General features: G+C 45.1%; 1 protein-coding gene across 1 annotated transcript in view; it reads left to right on the top strand.

The window, feature by feature from the left end:
• Positions 1–24,193, top strand: part of B3GLCT (beta 3-glucosyltransferase) — a 1,424,518-nt gene that overhangs the window by 106,817 nt on the left and 1,293,508 nt on the right. The window contains exon 2 of the mRNA XM_069639745.1: positions 7,609–7,664. Coding sequence (XP_069495846.1) covers positions 7,609–7,664 — 56 coding nt within the window. The remainder of the gene's footprint in view (positions 1–7,608; positions 7,665–24,193) is intronic.

Raw genomic sequence — 24,193 nt, 5'->3', positions numbered from 1 at the left:
TTTTGCTGAGTTTCTTTTTCAATTACAAATGTAACTTTCATTTGTTTGCTTTTTAACAGCGCTTGCACTTTCTGGAGAATCAGGTTTTGGAAATGTAGTCTTGAAGATTTGAGACGCTAGAACACCTGCGATTGGTGTAATGACAATCACTCATCCTTGAGCAAAGACTCCGCTGCCACTCACCATTTATAGTAATGTACCCCATTGACTGCAAGGTTTAATGGATGTGAAATACATACTCATAATTTTACACACTGTTTTTATAATTGAAGTGAACATTAAATTAGAAGTGCAAAAATGATATCCCTCTGCATGATTATGCACACAGCACAGGAACTCTGAAAAATACAATTGTGCAATACTGGTTTGCTTTCGCTGGAACAAAAGCATAATGTGTTTAAAAAGATGAATTCTCAGTTGCAACTTAGTTGTCCATCTTATTAGTTATACAATCCTAAAATGTTAGGAAAATAAATATGCACAGTGCTTCTGTTTGCTCTATGAGCATCAACACAGCAGAAGCTGAATGGAAAGAAATCATTCCTCTTATCAAAGTGTGCAGTTTCTTTTTTTGAAAGGCTTCAGAGAAATATATTCTGTTTCAGAGGCTTTTATCCATTGCTTGAATTACATCCATGTAGATCAAAATCAAAAGAAGCGTTCTGGTTTCTGTCAAGAAACCTGACCTTTGCATTGCTCTCTGCTCTAAACTTTTGTGTAAATGTACACAGGAAAATAATAAAGCTGTCTTATTTACAAGATTTCAGTGCGTAGAAAATGCCTGGTACGCACCTTATCTGGAGGTCTGATTGCAGTGTCCGTGTTTAATTTTAGATCAAACCAACACTGGAAACTTAATTCACCCTTGGAACAAGGAAAGTAGCACCACGACCTATATCTTTACGACAAGCTGCACCAAACACATACATGGCAAACATCCAATACTTTCTAAAACCACAGAACATTGCCATTTAAATAAAAGGAATATTATGCACCCTAAATTAAATTACCTCAAAACAAGCACCCACACTTCTTAAAATGATCTAACCAAATATACTCTTACTGCCACTTCATGCTGAATTTCACGCTAAACATGAAAATTCACACGCAAAGTACAAATCAGCACATATACAGCATCAATATATAAACTAAATGCAATAAAAGTACAAAACATTTAAAATCACATTTTGCTTGGGCCATAAAGGCACTGGGGCCTTTGGGCGTGTGGCGCCTTCATAAGAAACAAAGTAAAGAAATAAAAAGCAAGTAAAAAATTACCAGCTTGTACTATGTAAAAACTACGTTCTTATGGGATTGCTGATAAACCAATTATATATCCTTTGCGCAACCTTGATGCAATGCAGATATAACTGCATTGCAGCTAAGGCTATCGGATCTGCAGCAAATAGATATTGCATGGCCAGCTCAGTAGTTCTGATACCCTCACGTCTAAACAAAGGTAGGAGAGTCTTTGGCTGGATCTTTCTATTTACTTCAAAGAGAAAAGTATGAAATGTACAGTATCCTCCTCTACTTGCAGGCAATGTGGGCAGACAAGCCTTTGGGACAGTATGTGTATTCTCCAATTGAATACCTTTCCAGTTGGCAGAAAGCCAAACCTAAAGGTGAGTTATATATAACCTACCAACCATTAAAGCAATCCAGTCCCAAGTAGTCCATCCTTTGACCTGGAGTGGAGATAACACTGTGCTTCCTATTTGACTGTATGCAGAATTCATTTTCCCTCCTTTCTTGTCCTATACATGTTTTATTTCCCAGTAATTGTGAGGGGTCAGAAATGTGGGGCAAACGACTTGAAGATTTTTCAAAAGAGGCCATTTTATTAACTCAAAAGGTTGGATAAACTCCTCACTATCCCTACTCTGACGAGGATTTTCCTGCCTAAAATACAGTAAAGGAAACACTCTAACAAAAGGTTTCTGTCCCTCACACTTGTACGTACAGCAACTCAATAAGGTAATCTATGGCAGTTCAAATAAAGCAACTATATCATTTATGTTCACAACCAGTCTCTCCTTCTAATCTGGGTGCATTCCTCTCCCCCAGATTCAAGCAGGGTTCTATTCAATAGTTCCAAAAGTATTAGGAAATCCTGTCTTGTATCAGTTCTTTTGGTTTCAAATGATAGTAAAAAAGTTACAACTTGAATTCAACCAAAACTTCACAAGTGCTCAAAACAATATCTTCTCATTAACAAAAAAAATACTTCCATAGTTCACACTTGCTTAAGTGAAATTAATTTGTCAGGATGATTCTGTACCACAAAAACATCTTAGTGGTTCTACTACTTCTTCAAGACTTTTAACCACACCACATTACTTCAATGACTTCCACCTGGTCCACTCACCTGCCCGGCCTACTGCTACAAGGTTCTCTGCCCTGGTGTACTCTCCTGCCTGGACAGAACTTCTGGTAAATGTTATCTTCCAGCATGTTAGCAATATCTTTTGCTTCACAACCTCATGCTTTGAAGTATTTCTTCTTGGGGGAGAGGGGGAACAAAAACATTGGTGCTGTTTGTTGCACACTTGTGATTGCCTGTCGAGCACTCCTGCAGCACGCGCACGCCGATCGCTGCGAACTTCCTCTGTGCCACTGGGGGTCCCGCGCGGGTCACGACTGCATTCTCCTTCTTTCCCCAGAACTCTGCGGCAACGAGCACCCATGCAGCGCTTTTGGAGACTGCCATAGCGCCTTGGTGATGCAACACAATGCGCGCACCAACAACGGCAGAAAGCAGTTGCGTGACAGTGGCGAGTCATGTGATCAACCGGAAAATGCCATTCCTGCTCTACTTAAACTCCTGGCATCAGGTCTTCCTTGCTGCTCGGCTGTTTTTTGGGTGGCCTCCTGCATTTCTGTATTTTTGACTCTGTATTTTTTGTCTTTTGACTTTGGTGCTTTTCCTGCATTGCTGCTGATGTTTCCCTGTTGCATTTGGGGCACTGGTTATTCTCTTGGAACTTGGATTATTTGGATTGTGACTCAGGATTTTTTGACCTGGAACTCTTGTGGATGATCCTTGGATTTTCTACTTTGGACATTGAATCATGTTGAACTTCTTCCTACTTGAACTCTGAGACTTCAGCTACATTGAATTATTGTCATCTTTCCTAGTTTGCACCCTTGTGCCATTCGGGTTAGGCTTGCCTTGCTTGGATTCCAACAATCACCTGGCTGTAGTCCATCTCTTCATCACCTGCCTATTCCTGGATCAGGTATGTTATGTATACTGGGGTTTGCATAATCCTATATGAAGCTTTAGATGTAACTCTCATTGTTTTTCTTCCAGCTGTTGAGTGCCTGGCATATCCGTATCCTGTCTCACCTTTTTGTCCTTATTTCTGGCCAGGGATTATCTTTGTTCTTCCTGGCTGGTACTTGGGGGATGAGAGGGTGGGTGAGGCATAACTTAATCTGGGACCTCGGTTCATGACATTGCCACATGCAATGCAGGTAATGCTCATCTCCTCCTGAATACCTTCTATCAGAAGGACAGCCCTCCTACCACTCGTCTGTATTCACCAAATGCTGACAATGGTGTTCTCGCACTTCTTTGGCAATGTGGGTTTAAGTCAGTTCCACTTATGACCTCCTTTACATATGGGCAATAGGCTTCACAAACACTTGAATTCTTAATTGCCCTATTTTGGTTTTGGCAATGTTGTTTTTTTATAACTTGCCTTGGTATGATTTATCTTTTGGCCTTGGCTATTGCCCTCTCTTGTTGTTGGCCTTTAATCTGATCCACATAGATTCAATCACACCCTTCTGGCCTGATAAAGTTCTTATTCTGCCACCTGCTCCTTTTTGAGACGGCATGGTTTGCAATAGAATAATTAGTCTCCTTTATATCAGTTTGGTATTCAAAACTAATTTTTCCTCTACTTCACTCTGTTTATATTATTTCTGTGCTTAAGGCCCCTAGACTTGGCCATGCGTCCAGGTTACGTAGCGCTCCGGTGTCACAATCTAGCAGTGAACTCACTGGGTCTGGCGTACACGTGCCGTTTGTCTCGCTGCCTCCAGGTCCTCTGCTTTATGCTTTCCTGCACGGCCCGGCAACCTCTCCTCGGCTTCATGCGGCTCGCACCAGTCGACAAAGGTGCTTTCCTCTCTTCCACAGCTCTTTGGTGCTCGACTGACCATGGGGAAAGCTTTTAAATTGCGTGCTTTCTGCTGCGTGACCTCTGAAGCTCCGGAGGGGGAGCCGTCCATCTCACCGCTTCCCGCTGCGCTACCTCTGCAATCAAGGTCTCGGACAGAATAAACCTTCTCTGGACCGGCATTCGTTCTGCAACAACGTTGATCTCAGCGTCTCTGCTCTCCTGTAATTTCTGCTTCTGCTTCCTGGAGGTATCGCAACTACTCCACCTTATGCTACTGCTCTTCTCTATGGCCTGCACCTGAGGGGGCCTTTTATGCCGCCCTGTCTCCCTCAGGTATGGGTCATTACCGCTAATAGGCTGCAACTTGTGCCTCTGCAGCCCCCTTCCTCATCCCAGCACTTTGGGAATTATGGGACTTGAAGTTCACAACGTGAAACTTGGCTTTCTTCACAGCTTCGATTTGACAGAATGCCATCAGAAGTGTAGGGTCTCTGGGGAAGTTATAAAAAAGTATCATTCTTCTGAACCTGTTCACCCCCCAACCCCTGTGTGATCCTTCCACAGAAAACCACCCCTAGGGTCAGGAAGCAATTGCCTGACCATATGGGAGGGGTCCCAAGTCGAGTTTCTGGGGGAATCCTCTCTGATTCATCACATTATCAATTTAAGGTATTTTTTGGGAAAATTGTACTCGGCTCCATAAACAGTCCTCCTGCATCCACTTTCATCAGGGTCTTGCATACATTGTTTATACAAGGAATCCTATATACGTTTTCTGTCGCCTTAAGATCCTTCAAAGTTTTTGAGGACAAACCAGCTGCAGGGTAGGTCCACAGGGATAACCACATGTAAATAGGTCTTATCCTAAGCTCCTAATTCATAAAGGGAAGGTTCAGTTCTGAATGTGGGGCCGTGTGCTGGAGGTTTGCAGAGGCGACTAATAAAGGCATCCATGTTTAGTTCGCTTAAGTGCGTGTCCTCAAATCCCCAAAGCTCTGCGCCATACATCGCTATTGCGTGTGGTTTTGCCCTATTCATTTTCAAAGTAGTTCAACGGTCTGATAACCTGGAGAATTTGCACTACTGTTAATGGCTCCACATGTCTGACCCATAGATTGGGCTTGTTTGGATATATGGTCCCTCACATGGCATTTATTTGTAAATACCACCCCAAGGTAACTAAAGTGGTCCACCTACTAAAGTCTAACCTTCATGTTTCTATTCAAATCTTCAGTGTGTCCTGTGTTTGACCCCTACCTGCCCCAACCCAGTTGATTTAAGTGTAATAGCAACGTTAGAAAAAATTAGATGTACTTCTTTGTAACTCCTAGGACAGTCTCCCTTGTTTCGACTATGAACAGGCTTTATCTTTCTCACTGTAAGGAAGGGGGCAACGGCATATGGAGATCAGCATGCCAATTAGTTCAGTCATGTGGTCTACTTAGTGGGGTCTACTAGCTTCTCTCCCAGCCCACTAGCACGAGATGAAGCTCCTTGTTGAAGCGGCAGAGGATCCGGAGTCCTGTGCCAGGGAGGCAGCAGCAGATCCTGTCTCTTGTGCTACACAGTATCCCAGGAGGGCTGCCTTTCCCCACCAATTCCTCTGCTGAGTTGTCTACTCAAGAATTGTTCTTACTTCAACTCTTTACCAGCTGAGTGCAAGACCAATCCACCCCCCCCCCTCCCAACCGCCACCGTAGGGTGAGAGTTGCACGATAGTAGAGCGAACCACTGCTTCGGTCGGTGCTTCCACATGCTCCTGGCATCGGCTCCCCTCCGAGACACTCGCAAGCAAGTCAGAATGTTAGACTCTGGTGTTACTCTCAGTGGACAGCCTGCTCGAAATGTACTTTGAGAAGAGTTTTGCTACTTCCTGGGTTTGAAATTTGACTAGCAGGAGCTAAAACTAGCCCCTTGGTGTCGGGCAGTGCTTTAAAGTGGGATGCTAAATCGAGGGGTTGGCTCTCATTGGGGGCGTGGCCTAAGTTTGTGTGCATGTAGACCACACCCCTAATGACAGCCCCCCTCGCCTATGTGGGGGGGCTGATGAAAGAAGGGGAGCTGGGGCGCACTGACATTACCTTTGTTGCACCCAGCCCCTTTTAAACAAAAGGAGAGGTTGTGCACACCAAAGGTGTGACACCAATGCGCCCCTGCGCTCAGGAAAGTAGCAGGCAGCCCTTTCCTTCAAGGAGCTGTGTGGTTAAAAACCATGGCCACCTTGAGTGGCAGGTCTGTCTGCTGCATGATGACTCTATACTCCGAAAAAGGGTGAGGGCTGGAGGGGCCCCGCTCTCCTATTGCACCACATGAAAGCCCTTTAGCTGTGCTGTTAAAGGGCTTTCACGCTGTGTGATGACTCTTCACTCTGAAACAACTGTAGAGCCGGGCTCTCCAGCCCTCCTTTTGTTTCAGAGTACAGAGTCATCCAGCAGCCCATGTAGCCAAAGCTACGGTTACACAGGCTGTCTGCAGGTGTCGGTACTTCAGTTTAGAAAAAAAGAATGGCAGTGCCTTTTCTTGTTTTCTTATCCAAAGTGCTGACACCTCTAGGCAGCCCTTGTAACCGTACATCACTTAGCCTACACCGGCTGCTTGAGATGTCAGCTTGGCTGGGGCTAGTCAGGGTGGGCCCTCTCTCAGGATGTCTTTCTGGAGACTGCTGGGGCTTGGCCCCAGCTAGCCCCGGGTGTCAGGCATCACTCAGTAGGCAGGAGCTATTTCTGGTTAACCAGGGGTGAGTATGCAGCGCACCGCGAGTCCAACTTCCACATGAGATGCACACTTTAACCTTTTGCCCATTATGTGTGATTCGTTGTGTTTAAATGTTTTAGATGTGCTCTAATTCTTTGGTATTAACATTATCAAACACTTAGTTAATATCACATATGCATGTTTGTAAGGCACCGGTTGAACTGGGAGACAAAAGTAGTTCCTCGTAGCTGTTGGTTTCAAGCTAATCAGGCTCTCCCAGGCTACAAGCAGGAGCTAAATGCTGTTGATCACCTACAACAATAACTATGATATGGTAGGTAATCGTGATCAATGCCAGTGGTTCTGAAAAGCGGAAAGCCATTACAAATGAGGGCTGAATAGTGTGTCAAACACAGGCGCATAACTGATGTCACTCCAGGTTCCCTGTAAGCACCTCCCTTGCCACTCCCGCTGTACAAAGCACCTCCCTCACCACTCCCCCCTGTACATTTTGAAAGTGTGCACCCCAGCTCCACACCCCAGACTTTTTTGAGGTTAGCTAGCCTGCAGTCACTATCCAAGCTGCAGTGTGATCCCTTGGGAAGTAGAATGGTCCAGCAGGTTTCATCTGCAGATCATTCACTGAGAGACCCATTTTCTGAGATCTGTTTTGTTTTTTGATGTTTACATTTCTATTAATGTCATTTGTGCTGAAGTAATTTATGAGAATAAATGCGTAGACCTTTATCAGATGTGAATGATGTTTTCCTTCTATTTTTTCCAGCATTTGCTCTAAGTGCTGTTGCAGAAGGCCTAGACAAGAAAACCACAATATCAAAGGTACTGTTGCTATTTTGAGACCCAGCATTTCTTTCTGTAATTGTACATGAACCGTTTGCACATGATTGGGGGGGGGGGGGAGTGCGATCGTTATGTAAATTGATGATGGTGGTGGCGCAAGCAGAAAAGGTTGGGGCTACGTTTTCCATTACCATTTCAGCATGCCTATATCCAAGTGAGGGTGTGGTGTGTGTGATGAGATGGAGACGTTCTGTGATTGACTCCAAAAATAGACCTAGGAAATCGTTTGCAATGGGCCCAGGTTTGGTGCCGCCGCCGCTGCTGTAAGCATTTATTACCCTTTTTTTGCATAATCTTCTAAACCGATGATGCCACCCCTAAAGAAACCCTTAAACCCCTTTTAACTGGAAAATAAATCGTTTTAGGCTGCTGATGGCATTTTTTTTTGCTTTCCAAACTTTTGCTGTCTTTTAAAACATTCCATATGACATAATATGCAACATTTTACAGAACATTGTAACCTACGCCAGCCCCCGTATATGGGGTGCCTGGAGGACTGGACAAAGAAATTAGTTTGAGCCTGCTTTCAGAGTAGTTACAGCCTCTTGTGCTTAATGTCGATTGCTGGGTCATTAGTGTATTATGGCCGTTACCATACCCCATTAGCGCAAGGATAAACCCAGTCTCCCACAGGACGATATCTTACATGATGCGTGGTCTGTGCAACATTACACATTTCCGTGATCGGGGCCCATGTGCCAATTCATTTCGGTGTTTTGTTGGACAGTAATGTAGACAGTCTCTCCATAGCTAATATCTCCCACACTTTGCACCACGAGTATGCCAGTATTGGGCTATCTTGGGCTTTCCAGAAGTGTGTCCAGAAGCGTGGTAGAGTAATTATTCCTGCCATTAGAAGGTCAGACATTGGTTCAGCTCTATGGCGGATCTGCCATATTCTTGTGAGTCACCCAGGGTTACCACTGTGGGGAGGAGGGGAAGTTGACATCTGTTAATGTCTTTTTATTTTTGCTAAGATTTCCCTCCAAAATATTTGTGTAGTTTGGCAGCCCCACCACCTGTGAGCAATAGCTCCCTTCTGGCCACAGCTGTGCCAGCAGCTATCTGGAGTGTTGAGCAATATTGTATGCAGTCTCTGGGAAGGCATATACCATCTAAAGCATATTTTGTAGGCACCCTCTTTGATCAAAGTGCATTTGGAGCACTTAGATGCTCTGGCCCAGATGTGCTACGATTCCCATGAGATGTCCTGCCCGGGCGCCCACTCCATATCAGCTTATAGGGCAGTTTCTGCCGCTTATCTACTTTCTCTAGAAATTTGTAACATCTGTAAAGTTTCTTGGACCGCAGACCCTCTTTTATGGTGAGTTCTAAAACTGTAGAATTTCTCGTGGCAGCTTTTTTCACCATGCTGTTGGAAATCCAGCATTTCCTTTTTTTCCTGATCCTTGCCCCAGGTGAGTGAGCTTTCCTTGAGACCCCATTTGTGGCAAACATTTGTGGAATTTGCCCCTACCCCTGCTCGCCCCCATCCCCTCGCTCCCAGCTTCCTGAATCGAACGTAACCTGCCCCCCGAGCCCGCCCCGCGATCCCATTGGCCCAGCAAAGAGGACATTACTGATCTTTCCAGGGCAGCCCTCTGCCCGGCAGCCCCATCAGCTAAGGGCCCCAGGGAAAAGGGCGGCTCCTACAGAGGCGGCTCCAGATCGTATCTGCAGGTATCCGCAGAAGCAAGAAGCCAGTAGCTTGCCGTCAACCAGCACCAACCAAAACGTAAGTGTGGCAAGTGTGAGGACTGAAGCAATTACTTCATGCCAGAAAGCCCTACCACTCTTACTCAAAATGTCTTACTGCGTTACATCGTACAGACACATATTTAGGTCAAACGATTATCTGAACCCTAATAACGTCACTGTGTTAAAGTTGAATATAGAAATTGTGACTAATAGCGTCACTATGGTGCAGATAGAGACAACACTTGTTCACCATGTGAATGGAAAGGATGGTGTGGATGAAAACGATGCAGTGGATGGAAAAGTTGGGTGGAAAGGATAGAATAAATGGAAAGGACAGTGAATGGAGTGGATATGTCTCTGTATGTATCCGTCTCTCCTATATATGCTATGTACCTGTATCTCCAGGTTATCTGTATCACATGTTAACCCTATCCATCCTGTCGCTTTATATACATATGCTGCTAGGTATGCCCCCTGTCCAGCTCTCGTGCTTGGGCGCAGGCGCTTTACTGATAACCACTATATCGCACTACTATGCTTACTCTCTCCTATACACCATCATTCAACTAGAACACAGCTATACTATGACACATTTGGCCTAGCTGTTCACATACTAACATGACCCCACGAAAACCTCATCATCCTAATAAAATCACAGCTAGCTGTGCACATACCGGCTAGCTTAGGCGTCTCCTCAGGCCTAACGCAGCCAGAACTCAGTCTAGGTGTCCACCCTCCAGACTGAACACATCCAACTGATTCTCTCTCTTTCTCTCTCTCTCTTTCTCTCTCTCTTTCTCTCTCTTTCTCTCTCTCTCTCTCTTTCTCTCTCTCCTTCTCTCTTTCTCTCTTTTCTTTCTTCTGTTTCTCTTTCTTTCTCGCTCTCTCTTTTTTCTCTTTTTCTCTTTCTTTCTCGCTCTCTTTTTTCTCTTTCTCTTTTTCGCTGTCTTTTTTTCTCTTTTTTTCTCTTTTTTCTTTCTCTTTTTTTTCTTTTTTTTCTTCTTTCTCTTGCGGTTCCCGTGGGCGTTCAACCTACCAGTCCTTTGAGGTCATACCAATGATACATAAGGCGCTATATAAATGCCAAGTAACATAACATTTGTGTGTACCTGAAATGCTCCGATTCTGGTAGTCAACGTTTCAGCTTACATTAGTTGAACTTTAGGGTGGTGTCATCTTCGTACAGGTCTCTCAGCTCTATAGGGTTCTTCGACTGCCAATGCTTGAATGCCCTTCTGTCCATGCCGGGGAAAATCTCATGATTTTGTGTGATAAGGGTCGCAGCCCAGGCTTAAAGCTAGCTAAACTGCCGGTTCTATTCCAGTGTCTCAAAGAGCTGAAGGTCGTGGGGAAGAGACCCTCATGCAGTTTTCTCGATTATTTTGCAGTAACGGGGAGGAGGTGGAGTGGGAGCACTGACTTCATAATTCAATGTTTTCCATTTAGGGCCTCTCATTGTTGGCTGCCAATCCAGTAGCGGGCAATTTGTGAGGATATGAAGTATCTGCAAATCAAAGGGATCCTCATCCCGCCAACTGCCAGTGATCTCAAAATGACTTTTCAGGGGAACCCTGGGAGTGTTGTGGACCCAAATGAGAGACCATTTTCTTTTGCAGTTTTGCAAAGTCCATTTCCAATATTTGTATCTGGAGTTCTTGGAAGTTGTAAAGGAGTTTGGGTAATTGGTTCATTTTTATCACCTGAACATGGCCAATACAAGAGATCCCTTGTAGGACCCGTCTGGCCAACTGCTCCCTCATTTCACTCTATAGTTGAGGCATATTCGCCCTTGCCAAGACCTCGTATGTTGAAGTAATCTTTACCCTTAAGTATTTAATTTAATTCTCATTCATTTGAATGGGAAATTAACGTTCAGCGTAGCTAGGTTCTCGCCAGGAATTCCGTAATATTGAGTCCAATCTATTTATCCCTGTTCATACCGAAGCCTGAGATGTCCCAAAACTCATCCAGAGTGGACATTATTTCTGGCTGCAATGAGAGCGAGTCACTCATAAGTATAGGTTGTCGTCTGCATATCATGTGTTTTTGTGGAGAATGGCGTTATGGTTTACCCCCTTAACTCTTGGATTGGACAGAATCCGGTTCGTCCAGGGGTCCAAATCTAGTGCAAAGATCAGGGGTGAGTGGGCATCCTTGTCTAGTGCCTCTTTTGAGTGGTCTTAAGTTAAACTATTGTCTGTTAATTTAGATTTTTGTTTTGGGAATCTTCTGGCCATTATGTATTTCAAGAAGTGGACAAAACCAAAGTATTTTAACATAGCTTCTAAATATGTCCAGGCAACGCTGTGGAATGCTTTTGTGGGTATCTAACGATAGTATCACAAAGCAGTCCTCGATTTGAGAGCTTGCTGCTATAAAGTCAATAACCCTCCTGATATTCTCTTGTGCTCCCCTATCTATGATGAAGTTGGTTTGATCGTTATTAATCAGTGTTGGGATAACCCCCACTAATCTGGATGCTAATATTTTGCAATAGATCTTGTGTTGGTATTAAGTAGTACACTTGTTTCTATATTTATCCTAATTCTGTCCTAATTCTTTCCCAGTTTTTGGATTAATATGGTTGCCGATTCGGCAGTGGAGTCAGATATTGACCCTGAGGTCAGTACAGAGTTGTATAGTTTAGTGAGGTGTGAGATTAGCAATTGATTATAAGTTGTATAGACTAGGTTGGTGAAGCCATCTGGGAGGTCCCAAATTATGAGTTCAACCTCCAGCTCGGATATAGGTGCTTCTGGTGTTTCTCAGGATTTCTGTGAGATTAGAGGCACTTATGAACTTCGCCAGTTGAACTGGGTGTCCTGGGAGCCCGGTCACCATGTCGGAGAAGAATTCCTCGATGATGGCCAGCTTCCTTGTCTCAGTTGGTATTCTGTTGCCATTTTTGGCCCTAAGGCATTTCGTGTAGTTTCATGTGGCTGGCTTACCGAGTATTACTGCTAATAACATTTTGGCTTTATTGCCTTTGGAATAGCAATGCTGTTTCGTATATAAAAATGAGCGGGCTGTATTTTCAGTTAAGTGGGCTCTAGTAGATTTCTCCCCTTGTGCTCGGCTTCCCACAGTGCGTTGGCCCTTTTCTAGCCTTTACACATATGAAGACGTTTGGCTTATAATTGCCCCTCCTAATAACCGCACACGCTGCATCCCAAATATGTGTGCTTGTCTAGGTCTCCTGTGTCATTTTCCAGATAATTATTTGGGGTTTCCCGGATGTGTATTTTTATTCCTGTCTCATAGGATAAAGTTGTTCAAGCACCAGGACTAACCATTTCTTATTTGGGGAAGGGGATTTTGGGCTCTAACAGCAATTGGTCTGGGGCAAGGTCCGAAAGGACTGTTGGGGAAAATGTTCACCGCCACCACTTTCAGGATTAGAGTGTTTGATATCCATAGTATATCCAGCCTGGAGAATACTTCATGGACTGCTGAGTAAAATGTATAATCTCATTCATCCGGGTGAAAAAACCTTTAGGCTTCGATCAGAGAAGGGTTGTGCAATCGTTTTGTCATTGGTAGGACATTATCCTGACTTGTTGGGAGTAGTGTTGCTCATTGTGGTGCCAACCACACAATTAAAGTCCCCTCCCATAATTATGCAAATCTTGCAAGGACCTTGCAGAGATTCTCCAAGAAAGCGTTGTGGCTTTTGTTTGGAGCATAGACTGAAACCAATGTTAACAAAGTGTGCCTTTTTGTTATCAGATATCGCCTTCAAGTGTCTCCCCAGGGCCCTTTGACCTGGAGTTCAGTTACTTTTCGAATCAAGATGTTAACCCTTTTTCTTTTTGTGCAGCTCAGTGACGCAAGTCCTGGGAAGGACTTATTGGTCAGCCTTATTTCATCTTTTGGCAAAAGATGAGATTCTTGTATAAAGACAATTGAGGCTTCCAATGAGGTTGATCTCTGGATGATAGGTCTTGGCTTAATCAGAGTGTTAAGACCTTGTTTATTCAGGGTGATATGGCAAGGTCTGGCGCAGCCATCTCCATCTGACGTGTTTTCAGCCTATGTGCCATCCCCTGTGTTCACAGCACCATCTCCATGTGCCTACTAACCGTATACCTGGCCGGGAGAGTCTCACAAGACTTTACTGGCTAAAAAAAGAAGAAAAAAATCTTTGCACAAAAACATTACTTTTCTTACCCCCGATAGAGGATAACTAATAGAACCTACATGCACCTCTTGGGGTAGATCTTCCTCTGTTGAACTTCATCTACCACTTGTATTGGGTGCCTATCCCGGGAGGTAGACCGCTCAACCCCCGTGCCCAGGCAACACTAAAACAATGTTCAAAAACATTGTGCACCCCGTCCCCCTGACCCCTATCTTGGGCATTCTTCAATGGCGGGACTGCTTTCACGTAAAGAATATGGCTAACTCCCTACCTAGATGTGAGTACAGAGGACCTGTCTGTCCCTGGATTATCCGCCCTCTGCTTTTGTTTCTGGGTTGCGGCAGTACACTCTTACTTTGGACCTCTTCCGATAGTCTGTTTCAAACCTTGGGGTTTCCTACGTGGTGTGGGCGTTCCTTGTGTGGGCGTTCCTTGTGTGTTCACATTTTCAGGGATCCCCCCAATCCTTTTGGGCGGTTCCTAGGGTTTCGGCTGATCAGCCATCCGTTCTGCAACCACTTCCTCCGATGACATGGCATACTATGGTTCCGATATTCCAACAATACATTGCGCAGAAATCCCCATCTGTAGCTTATCTTGCAGTCTCTTAACCAGTTTGTAACTGTGTTTCCGCTTCTTGAGCAGAGTAAGTGGGCAAAGGGCGTAGTACAAAGTGATCTCTGCATTGCAAAACCTGAGCGGGCTGCCAGTTCTAGCTGCAGCCATTATCCTTTTGTTGGAAGAAGTGGACCCTGGACGGGATATCCGGTAATAAATTCCTTTTTTGCTGAAATGACTAATATACTCTGTGAGTCCTGTCCAGGGTCAGCTCAGATTGGTCGGTAAAATGAAGTATATGCTGAAAAAGACTCTAGTTGAACTCCTCTAGCCCTTGATCTGGCACGCAATACCCCTTTCTCTTATGTTATTTCTCAGTGACTGGTTCTCAATGGCCTCCTGTTTCATCCAGAGTTTCTCCAGCTGCTCTCCTACAGAACTCACTCTATTTGCTAGTTCTGCCTGTTCATGTGCTTGTTTTCAGAGCTTTCTCTCTGTTGCCCAGTTTCCTTTTTTGCCGGCCAGCATATGTTTATCCAGGTCAGCTATCGACTTGGATAGTTTGTACCCATTGTTCTTGATTTCTTATTTGAGTTCCGCTAACGTTTTGAGCAAATTTGTTTTGGTAGCCGGAGTGTCATCTGACTACATCGGGGGTGTGTGAACCTGAGCGTCCACTGTATGAGGCTGTTTTGCTCTTGATTCTGCGGGCGTAAACATCATTTTAATTTCCTCAAATTCCCTTTCTGGCCTTTTTTTTAGTCCTGATCAACAGGTGGGGTAGCTGGTGGAGTTCCATCTGTGTTCAGCCCAGCCAGGCTTGCCCGACTTTGTGTATCAGCTTCAAATTAGGACAGCGCCAGAAAGTCACCTCACCTGCTCAATGTGTGGGACTCCCATCAGGCGAACCCCCAGGGATATAGTCCTTGGCTGTGTGTGTTGGCCGGCCACTTGATGCAACACGCTGGGGGTTCTTCGCCTAAAGCTCAGCGTCTAGAATGCCCCGTCCTGTTGGGCAGCCCACACCTTTTATCAGGCAGGCTGCTGTAGTGAATCCCACCATTGGTCAGCCCACGTTGTTGGAAATCGCCATAGGCATAAAGTAAATGGTGCTCATAAAACTAAAATGTGTAATGGCAAACCCCTCCAAATACTTCTACTTAACACAAGATCCATGGTGAAACACGCAGTGGAAATAGTGGAATATGTCTGAGAAGGACCTAGACATCTGTGCCCTAACAGACGTGGATGCATGAAGCGGCAGGCCCTTTTCTGACCCTTGCTACTCCCAAAGGTTATACTGTCTTATGTGCGAACAGGGACAACCTGGGCGGGGGTGGTGTGGCAACTATATAAAAAAATTCACTGGAGGTATGGAAGCAGGATATGCAAGGTCTGAGTCGGTACAAGTCCTTGTGTTGTAAAATTTAAAATGGATGCTTCCACTATGGTTAAGGTCCTGCTGATATATCGTCCCCCTAATACCATGCCAGACTTTGAGGCACAACTGAACCGCCTGGTCCCAGGGAAAGGCCAAATGGTTGATAATGGGAGATTTTAATCTTTGGAAAGGCAATCCTAAAGATCTAGCAGCTAAAGAACTTGCTAGATTCATGAAGGCTATAAGTTTTGTGCAACATGTACACAAGCCTGCATACTCTAAGGGCCATAGATTGGACTGGGTACGGTCGCTTAATTTAAAGATTAGTACCCGGATATTTTAATATGCCCTTGGTCAGACAACCCATTCATTGAATTTGGTTTGGATATCATGACCATGGGCAAACAGACTATAGCCAAACAAAATTGGATTATGTCCAGAAATTTGAAGAGGGTTAATCAGGAATCCTTGAGGGACTGGATACCAGTCACTATTCAAGAAGAAACATTGCCACCCTTGAACGTGGAGGGACTAACTGACTCACTTTTGGATACTTTATCCAAAGCTATTGATGTAATAGCTCCTGGTAAAAAAAAAACAGGAAGGTTACTAGATCACAACAAAAAATAATTGGTTATCGAGGAACTTAAGACCCTGACATTCTATAAGTGTAGAAATTTATGATGAAGAGGATAGGATAATCTATCTGGGAGCGACCAATAGATTTAAACTGGCTGTTATAAAAGCAAAAAGGGAATCATACGAAGCTTGTATCCAAAATGCTCAACATGACTCCAAAGAAATGTTTGCAATCCTCAGAGAACTTGTGAAGCCGAATGTTATATATAAGGAATCTATTGACCAAGACCAGGAGTGGTGTACTCAAATCCAGGAAGCTATGAACTAAGACATAAAGAATAAAAAATGGCATCAAACAAACTCTGAATTTACAGTTAATAGACCCGCCTAAGACTGCTCAGAATAAAGTACCTGCTACCTTGCAGTCTATACCCTAGTTCAATTTTAGGAGCATCTCGGAAGATGAACTTCGTGCCAGTCTAGGTAAACTTAAGCCATCCACCTGAAAAGAGGACCAGTTTCCAGCTACGGCTATTAAAGCTTGTTCTGAACTTCTGATTATCTCTATTAGCAGGATTGTGAACGCTTCTTTTAAAGAGGGTTGGGTTCCCACCAGATTGAAGGGCTTCTGGGTTACCCCCTTGTTAAAGAAACATGACCTTGATCCTAAAATTGCAACTTAATTATCGGCCCCTCTCCAACTCTCCCTTCATCCTGAAGATAATGGATAGTGTGGCGTATGAACAACTTCTCTGCCACATAAAAAAATCATCCTATCTTGAATGAAGGTCAGTCAGGTTTCCGGCCAGGATTCAGTACTGGATTGGTATTGCTGGAACTTAAGGCCAACATGATGAACAATATTAATAAGGGCACAACATTGTTGCTGATGTCCTTGAACTTCATCAGCCGCATTCGATTTAGTGGATCATCCTCTCCTTTTGGACAGACTGCAAAGGATAGCATATTTTGGTGAACAAGCAAACGAATGTATGCAGTCTTTTCTAGGGATAAGAACCATGCAGGTTTGTACCAAGCAAGCAGAACCGGAACCCATTTCAGTTAAGTATGGTGTCCCACAGGGGGCCTGGCTTCCCCCGGTTATTGGTGTCCCACAGGGGGCCTCGCTTCCCCCCGGTTCTATGCAACCTCTTTACAGCCCCTTTCTTCTACATGTTAGAAGAAAAATAAATGTGTTTCTTAAACTATGCTGACGATTCAGTGTCTTATCCCCTTCACGGGAGACTATGAAAAGTACGCCTTAGCAGTATCAGAGGTATACAACCTTATACAAGAGTGGACGGACATGAGCGGGATGGCGCTGAACCACGCAAAGACCGAGCTTATCATTGGTTCCAGACCCAGACCCAGACTTGCTAAACTCTCCCCGGAGTATAAATCTTTCTGAATTGCGGACCTTGTCATTCCAACAAAGGGAAAAATAAAAATCTTGGGAGTCCTATTTGATCAGACCTTGGGTATGTCTTCCCATGTCAATGGCCTGGTAGCAGCATTGGTCTATTATATCAGACTTCTTATGCACATTCGCCCCTTCCTATCCCAAATAGGGTTGCGAAACGATTGCTCGATCGATCATCTCCTCAAAAATCGATTATAGTGGCTCTCTTCTTATAGGAGTAGGAAAAACGGATCTTGCAAAACTCCAAGTGGTGCAGAATAGAGTGATCATGGGCTTACGAAAGTTCGCACACCCATTGCAGAGAGGATTGAGTTCAGGCTGCTCACCATCACTTATAAATCTCTTAATAGATCCCTCTCAACTTACAATGCGAATAGACTGATAAATAAACCGGAGGCGCGTATCCTCTGCTCTAATGGTAAAAAACCTCTTCAAATCCCAAAAACCTCACTGGAAATAGTCAGAAGGGGGGCTTTTTGGGCTGTCGTCCCAGTAAAATGGAATGCTCTACCTTCAGATGTGAGAAACTGACAGACATTGGACACTTTTAAGAAAAAACTTAAAACCTATTTAAATAAGGGGGTCTGATTAGACCTTTGCATCCTGACTAATTGGCACAGATTCTCTTCAGCGCCCGTATGCCTCCGGCCACTTTGTACGCACCTTATAAATAATGTAATGTAATGGTGCTGGGTCCCCCAGCTCTGCCGCTTGTCTGGCACACATTCTACCGGCCAGCATGGCGAGGCCCCAGGTCCAAGCTTCTATTCTACTGGCTCAGTCGCAGACTGGTTGGGGCCATTGAAGCAGATAAGCCACTTTGCGGCTCTGCGCTCGTCTGCTTCATTCACAGGCACACAAGATCAGCTATGTACAGCCTCCATCTTGGGCGCTGCAGTCGGGATGGCGTAGAGCCTTTGCCATCTCCTGGCCATGTCTTCTCAGGGACCAGATTTGCAGCTCTTCCCTGCCGTTGCTGCACCCTCTTGGTGTTAGGCGGCAGGTGTTGGGCACATTCTTTGGGGGTTTTGAGCACTGTAGTGGGTCGACGGACCAAGGCTCCCGGGAGCTCATTATTTAAATTTGTTTATTGAATTTTACTCAAGGGTGACAATACAGTTGTTAATGTAGATTAAAGTAAACGTACATTTTCCATCATAGCCTTGTCCGCCTCTGGTGGGTTTTGGCAGCAATCGTAGTACACTAACTCAAACAAGAAAAAAAACTTTCAATACACAAATCAGGTTTGCAAGTAAGGTAAACGTAATGTGTTTCTCTTGATCCTAGGATGCTGCTGCATTGTGGCTGTTGTAGGGCAATCGACGGGGAGAGCAAACCAACAGCGCACACAAAACCCTGAAGGCCCGGGGGACCCTTAGTCTTGCATAGTTTGCAAAGGTGGCTAAGCCAGGTCGATTATGGCGGCAGACGGGTGGAACATAGTTTGTTTATTTATTTGATATAGCACACAGAACCCAGAGGTAAAAGGGCACAACAGAGAACAGAAGAGTAAGTATACATAAAGACTTGGTTACAGGGTAGGAAACAGTTGAATGGTCAGCAGAGCATTGCATTTCTTACAGGGTCTGTTAAGTAGACCTATATACAAGTATACATACAGTATTATACATTTCAGCAGGTCAGTTTATGTACATTGAACAGTGAGGTTGGCTAGGGATGCAGGGGCACTGTTCAGTCATGGGGATCGTTGGAGCGTAACCAGGTGAGGGTGTTTCGCCTAAAACTGTAATACGATTGGTCAGTTCTGATGTTGAGAGGGAGGGCATTCCAGTGTTGGGCTGCCATGGCAGGGAAGCTGCTACCGCCCCGTTTTTTGCTGTCTGAATTTGGGTACCTGTAGGCAGTAAGCCTGGGTTATCCTGGTGCGTATGGTGGAGGTTCTTTATCCTATTCTGGTTGCCAGGTATGGGGGGGCAGCGTTGTTTAAGCATTTGAAGGTGAGTGATGCTGTTTTGAGTGAGATACGGTCGCAGATTGTGAGCCATTTGTGTTCTCCTTTTGTTGGATATGTGTTCCTTGTGTGGTAAGTTAAGGGCTGTCCTGAGTGTGTTATTTTACAGAGTTTGGAGCTTGTCTGTTATGTATTTGTTGGCTCCTAGATACATGGCATTACAATAATCGAGTCTGGATAGTATTAGGGCATTGGCGATGGTAATGCAGCTAGCTTGGGAGAGGAATGCTCTACTTGCCCTGATAAGCTTACACGTTTAAGCGGTAGAGGATGCTAGAGAGTTCACTTGTTTTTTTAGTGACATGGCTGAGTCAAGGTAAAAGCCTAGAGTTTTCACTGTTTTCGTGACTGTGATAGTGTTGCCATCTATGTTGAAGGCCTTGTAGTCTGGGCTGAGTTTTTTTTTTTTAGGTTGATGTTGGATCCGAGGAGCAGTATTTCGGTTGTCTCATCATTCAGGCATAGGCCGTGTGTGGCCATCCATGCCTGAATGATGAGGTATATTTTGTTTACCAAGGCCGTATCTGAGTCGAAGTTGCCCGAAAGGGGTAGGAGAATCTGGGTGTCATCTGCATAGTTAGTGTATGAGACGCCCAGTTTGTCCAACTTGTCAAATAAGGGCTTGGTAAAGATATTGTAGAGGGTGGGGGAGACGCAGGATCCTCGAGGGACACAGCAGGCTATTTTGATGGGGTCTGCTGAGGCTAGTGAGGAGAAGACTCCATGGTACGATTGTCCAAAAAATGATTGGATCCAGGCTATGGCCTCTTTTGAGAAGTGGGCAGCCGAGGCCAGGTGTTCGCACAGGATTGTGTGATCTACCAGGTCGAAGGCCGCCGACAGATAGAGGAGGAGAAGCATGGCAGTGTTTCCTTTGTCGTTAATCTCATTAATTTGGGTTTTAAGGTCGATTAGGGCGGTTTCTGTGCCGTGTTGTGGTCTGAATCCGGATTGGCGGGCACCCAAGAGTTTGTTGGTTTCAAGATATTGCTGGATTTGTAAGTATGCTGCTCTGTCTATTATCTTTAGCAGGAATGGCACCGTGGTAATGGGCCTGTAGTTGGTGGGGATAGCGGGGTCTAGAGTTTGCTTCTTGAGGAGCGGCAGAACCCAGGATTGTTTGAGGTTGCTTGGTATGGTGTTGGAGGAGAAGGATGCATTGATTAGTTTGGTTATAAAGGGAGCGAAGTCCCTGGCTGCGTCCTTTATTATCTGGGGTAGGCAGTTGTCGCCTTTGCAATTGGAGGGTTTGAGAGAGGCGATGACTCTTTCTGTTTCTGGTATGGAAATGGTATGGAAATGTTAGTGAATCGGAAGAGATTTGGGTCTGGTGGGTTAGTTATTTTAGCAGGGATGCTAGGTGGAGAGTCGTTAGTGGTTATGGAGTCTTTTTTTTTTTTTTAGAGCGATTTTTGTTTGGAGAGTTTTGATTTTGTTGTTTAGGGCGTTTTGGACGCTGGTGCACCATTGTTTGTCTTTGGTTATATTATGTGGTGGGGTTATGGGGGATTCCAGTTCTCTTAGGATTGCAAATAGTTCCCTAGTATTGGAGCTGGAGTTTTTGATTCTTTCATTGAAAAGTTTCTTTTTGGGGAGTAGGATTTCTTTTTTGTAGTTTGCGAATTGTTTAAGCTGTAGTTTGTTCTCTTCTCTGGGGGTATTGCGCCATTGGGTTTCTAGTTTCCTTTTTTGCATTCTTAGTTCTTTCAGATGATAGTGAAAATCAATGATTTCCAGGAATCAAGTCTCAACCTGTACATACTTATGGGATGGCAGCGACATAGCCAATGATCTTGTTTCTGTATCAAACCAGGTTTCAAAGTCAAGGAGCCAGTCAGTGACTTCTAAGACTTGGAATTTCTCTGCTTGGCAGTTATGCATGCTAGGTCCATAAATCTGATGACCTGTTTATATTTGCATTGCCTAGAATATACACCCAGTAAGCACTCCAACGGACACCAGGAGTATCTCACAACACCAGCTGTTCTGCAGGCCTGTTCGATGTGGGACCAAAAAGTCTGTACTTTAGTGCATTTCCAAAACATATGGATTAGGTCTGGGTCATCCTGATGGCACCTGGGGCAATTCGGCTTTTTATCTTTATTACATTTAGCTTCTCTGTTGGGAATCATGTATGTACCGTGAAGAACATTGATTTTGAGCAGTCGCAACCTAGCATTCCGGGACACATTTCTGGGGAAGCTAAGCACCCTTTCCCACTCTTTCAGTGATTTCAGAGCCTGTATCTGCCTCCCACCTCTGTTTCAGGCCAGGGTTCCTATAATTAGTACCACTCAATAAGCAATTATATAGCCTGGATACAGGCCTGCAGCCATCTTCCAACATGTACATCAATGTCAGTCGCGCCGTCTCCTTTGGTTCAGCGGGCCACCCTCTCCATTTACGACTCACCACCCCCCTCACTTTCTTCTGAACTTTTCTTTGGGCAGACCCGACTGTTGAGTAAAGTTATCCAAGTCTCTAAATTGACCATTATACATATCCCCCCACGTAGATACACCCGGTCCTCCTTGTTTGTACACATGTTAGCTGCTATTGGTACATTAAGCGAGTAGGGGCGACATACCCGGAGTATCTTCATCGCCCTGGACCAGATCTGTCTACCCAATCTAACCAGCATTGGAGGTGAGTTCATGTAGCATTCCGGGAGCCATAACATTTCGTTGAGCCTGGCTGAGTCTGCCAGTTGCAAAAGCTACATCGATTCGGATGTTGAGTCATCAGCCAACCATTTCAAGACAAAACTCAATTGGGCGGCTAAGTAGTAAAGCTCAAGCTTTGACAGTTGTACCCTCCCAACCCCCATCCCTATAAGGCACGTTCAACACATTGAGGGCTAATCTGTGATAACCTATACCCCAAAGGAAGCATCTGATCAATGAATCAAGGTGGTGGAAGAAGGCTACCCCTATATAGTAGTGGACATTTATGACGTTGTAAAGGAACCTTGGGAGGACACTCATTTTAACAATGGCAACTCTGCCTATAACCAACAGCTGTAGCCAGGGCCAGAAGGACATGGATTTCTCAAGGCCCCCCCACCACCCGAAGCTTGTTGTGATTGTGCGTGTCCCTTGGCGTTTGTGTCACTTGGATCCCCAAATATATAAGGAACAAGTTTCCCAAGGAAGTCTCAAGTCTGGCAAATTGTCCACATCCACCCCACGAAGACCAGCCAGAGGGAAGAGGCAGAACTTCTCTCTACTGAAAGTGATCTTAGATAGCTATGCGATCTGTCCAGAACATCTCGTTCGCATAGATAAAGCAGGTCATCCTCTGCATAAAGCGATACAAGGTGTTTCGAGCCGCCAATCATAATATCCGACCAGGGTCCACTTCTTCCAACAAAAGGATAATGGCTGCAGCTAGGACTGGCAGTGCACTCAGGTTTCGCAATGCAAAGATCACTTTGAGACCAAAATAGACAAAGTTAAAATTGATGTCCAGCTCGTCCGACAGGACATCAGACCGCTAGCAGAGAGGGTTACATCTGCTGAATCGCTACTAAAGGAGACTGCGGACACTACTAAGGACCTAGAAGTGAGGGTCAAGGAACTGGAAAAACGAAATGCAACGTTGGAACTGCGGGGCGAGGACACAGAGGGCAGGTCAAGCAGAAATAATTTTGTTTGCTCAGACTGCCTGAGTGTGCGGATGGGCCATACCAACCTCTTACATTGAAAATCTGCTGCTACTGGAGATTGGATCTGGCAAACTATCGTAGAAGTTCTCGGTCGAAAGAGCGCACCGGTCCCTTCAGAAGGTACCGCCACCTGGTTCACATCCCAGACCAGGGATTGTTGGGATCCTCAACTTCCGTAATAGGGGAGTAATTTTGCAACTCTCCAGCGAGGGGGTGGGCCCGATACTCAAGGGAAGCTCGGAGATCGATATTTACCCAGTCTACACACCAAAGGGCCAGGAACACATTTGTGCCTACAAAAGTGAGACTCCGACAACTGGGACTCTAGTACATGCCCATGTACCCCGCAAGACTAAAGGTCCTGTACAACAGCAAGGTGCAATTTTTTGATAGCCCAGATGCTGCTTCCATGTGGATGGAACATAATAATTTATCCAATAAGTGTGGCACTGACCCCATGACCCCAAATGCGCTCAATGGGCCCTCATTCCAATGCCCGGGGCTTCCCGGCTGAAACATTCCATTTGTTGAGTGGAGACTCGCATTGCCAAGGGGATTTACGCTAAACCCATGTGCTACATCCGACCCATCTTAGGGGTAGGCTTTGACCACCTGGGGATTACTCTGGTTTCCCTGATCGCTACATTGGTTGAGCCACCACCGCACATTAGTCCTTCCAGCTTTCAGTGGGGGCGAAACCCAACCCCCACTGCTGGTCTTGTCCACCTACTCATAGTTGACACTAAGATTCATTCTGTTACTGGTTCCCCCACCTGGTACACAATGGCCGAACCCGGCCTTGGAGGTACAGAACTGCCTGAACGACCTAGTGCTGTTGGGCAATATGTTAAGGTTTTTGTTGTTCAGGTTTTTCTATTTAATACATGCAACCCGGTTTCTAAGTGTCCCGTCTGGCTGATGGGACAGGCATTGAGGTTACTGACTCTGGGTGTTTGTAATGTTGTCACTCGCACTGGGAACCAATGTTTTTGCATAGCTGCTTGGATGGGGTCCAGTTGTTGCGGGGAGGCGGGGTTATGCTTCTGGAGAGACTCCTGGGCCCCTAGGGGGCTGTTCGAAACGTGACATGATAATGGC

Source organism: Ambystoma mexicanum, chromosome 7q (genome assembly GCF_040938575.1).
Source record: "Ambystoma mexicanum isolate Mex_15411 chromosome 7q, UKY_AmexF1_1, whole genome shotgun sequence".
In the NCBI taxonomy this organism is placed as follows: Eukaryota; Metazoa; Chordata; class Amphibia; order Caudata; family Ambystomatidae; genus Ambystoma; species Ambystoma mexicanum.
This window is presented reverse-complemented; position numbering and strand designations above follow the sequence as displayed.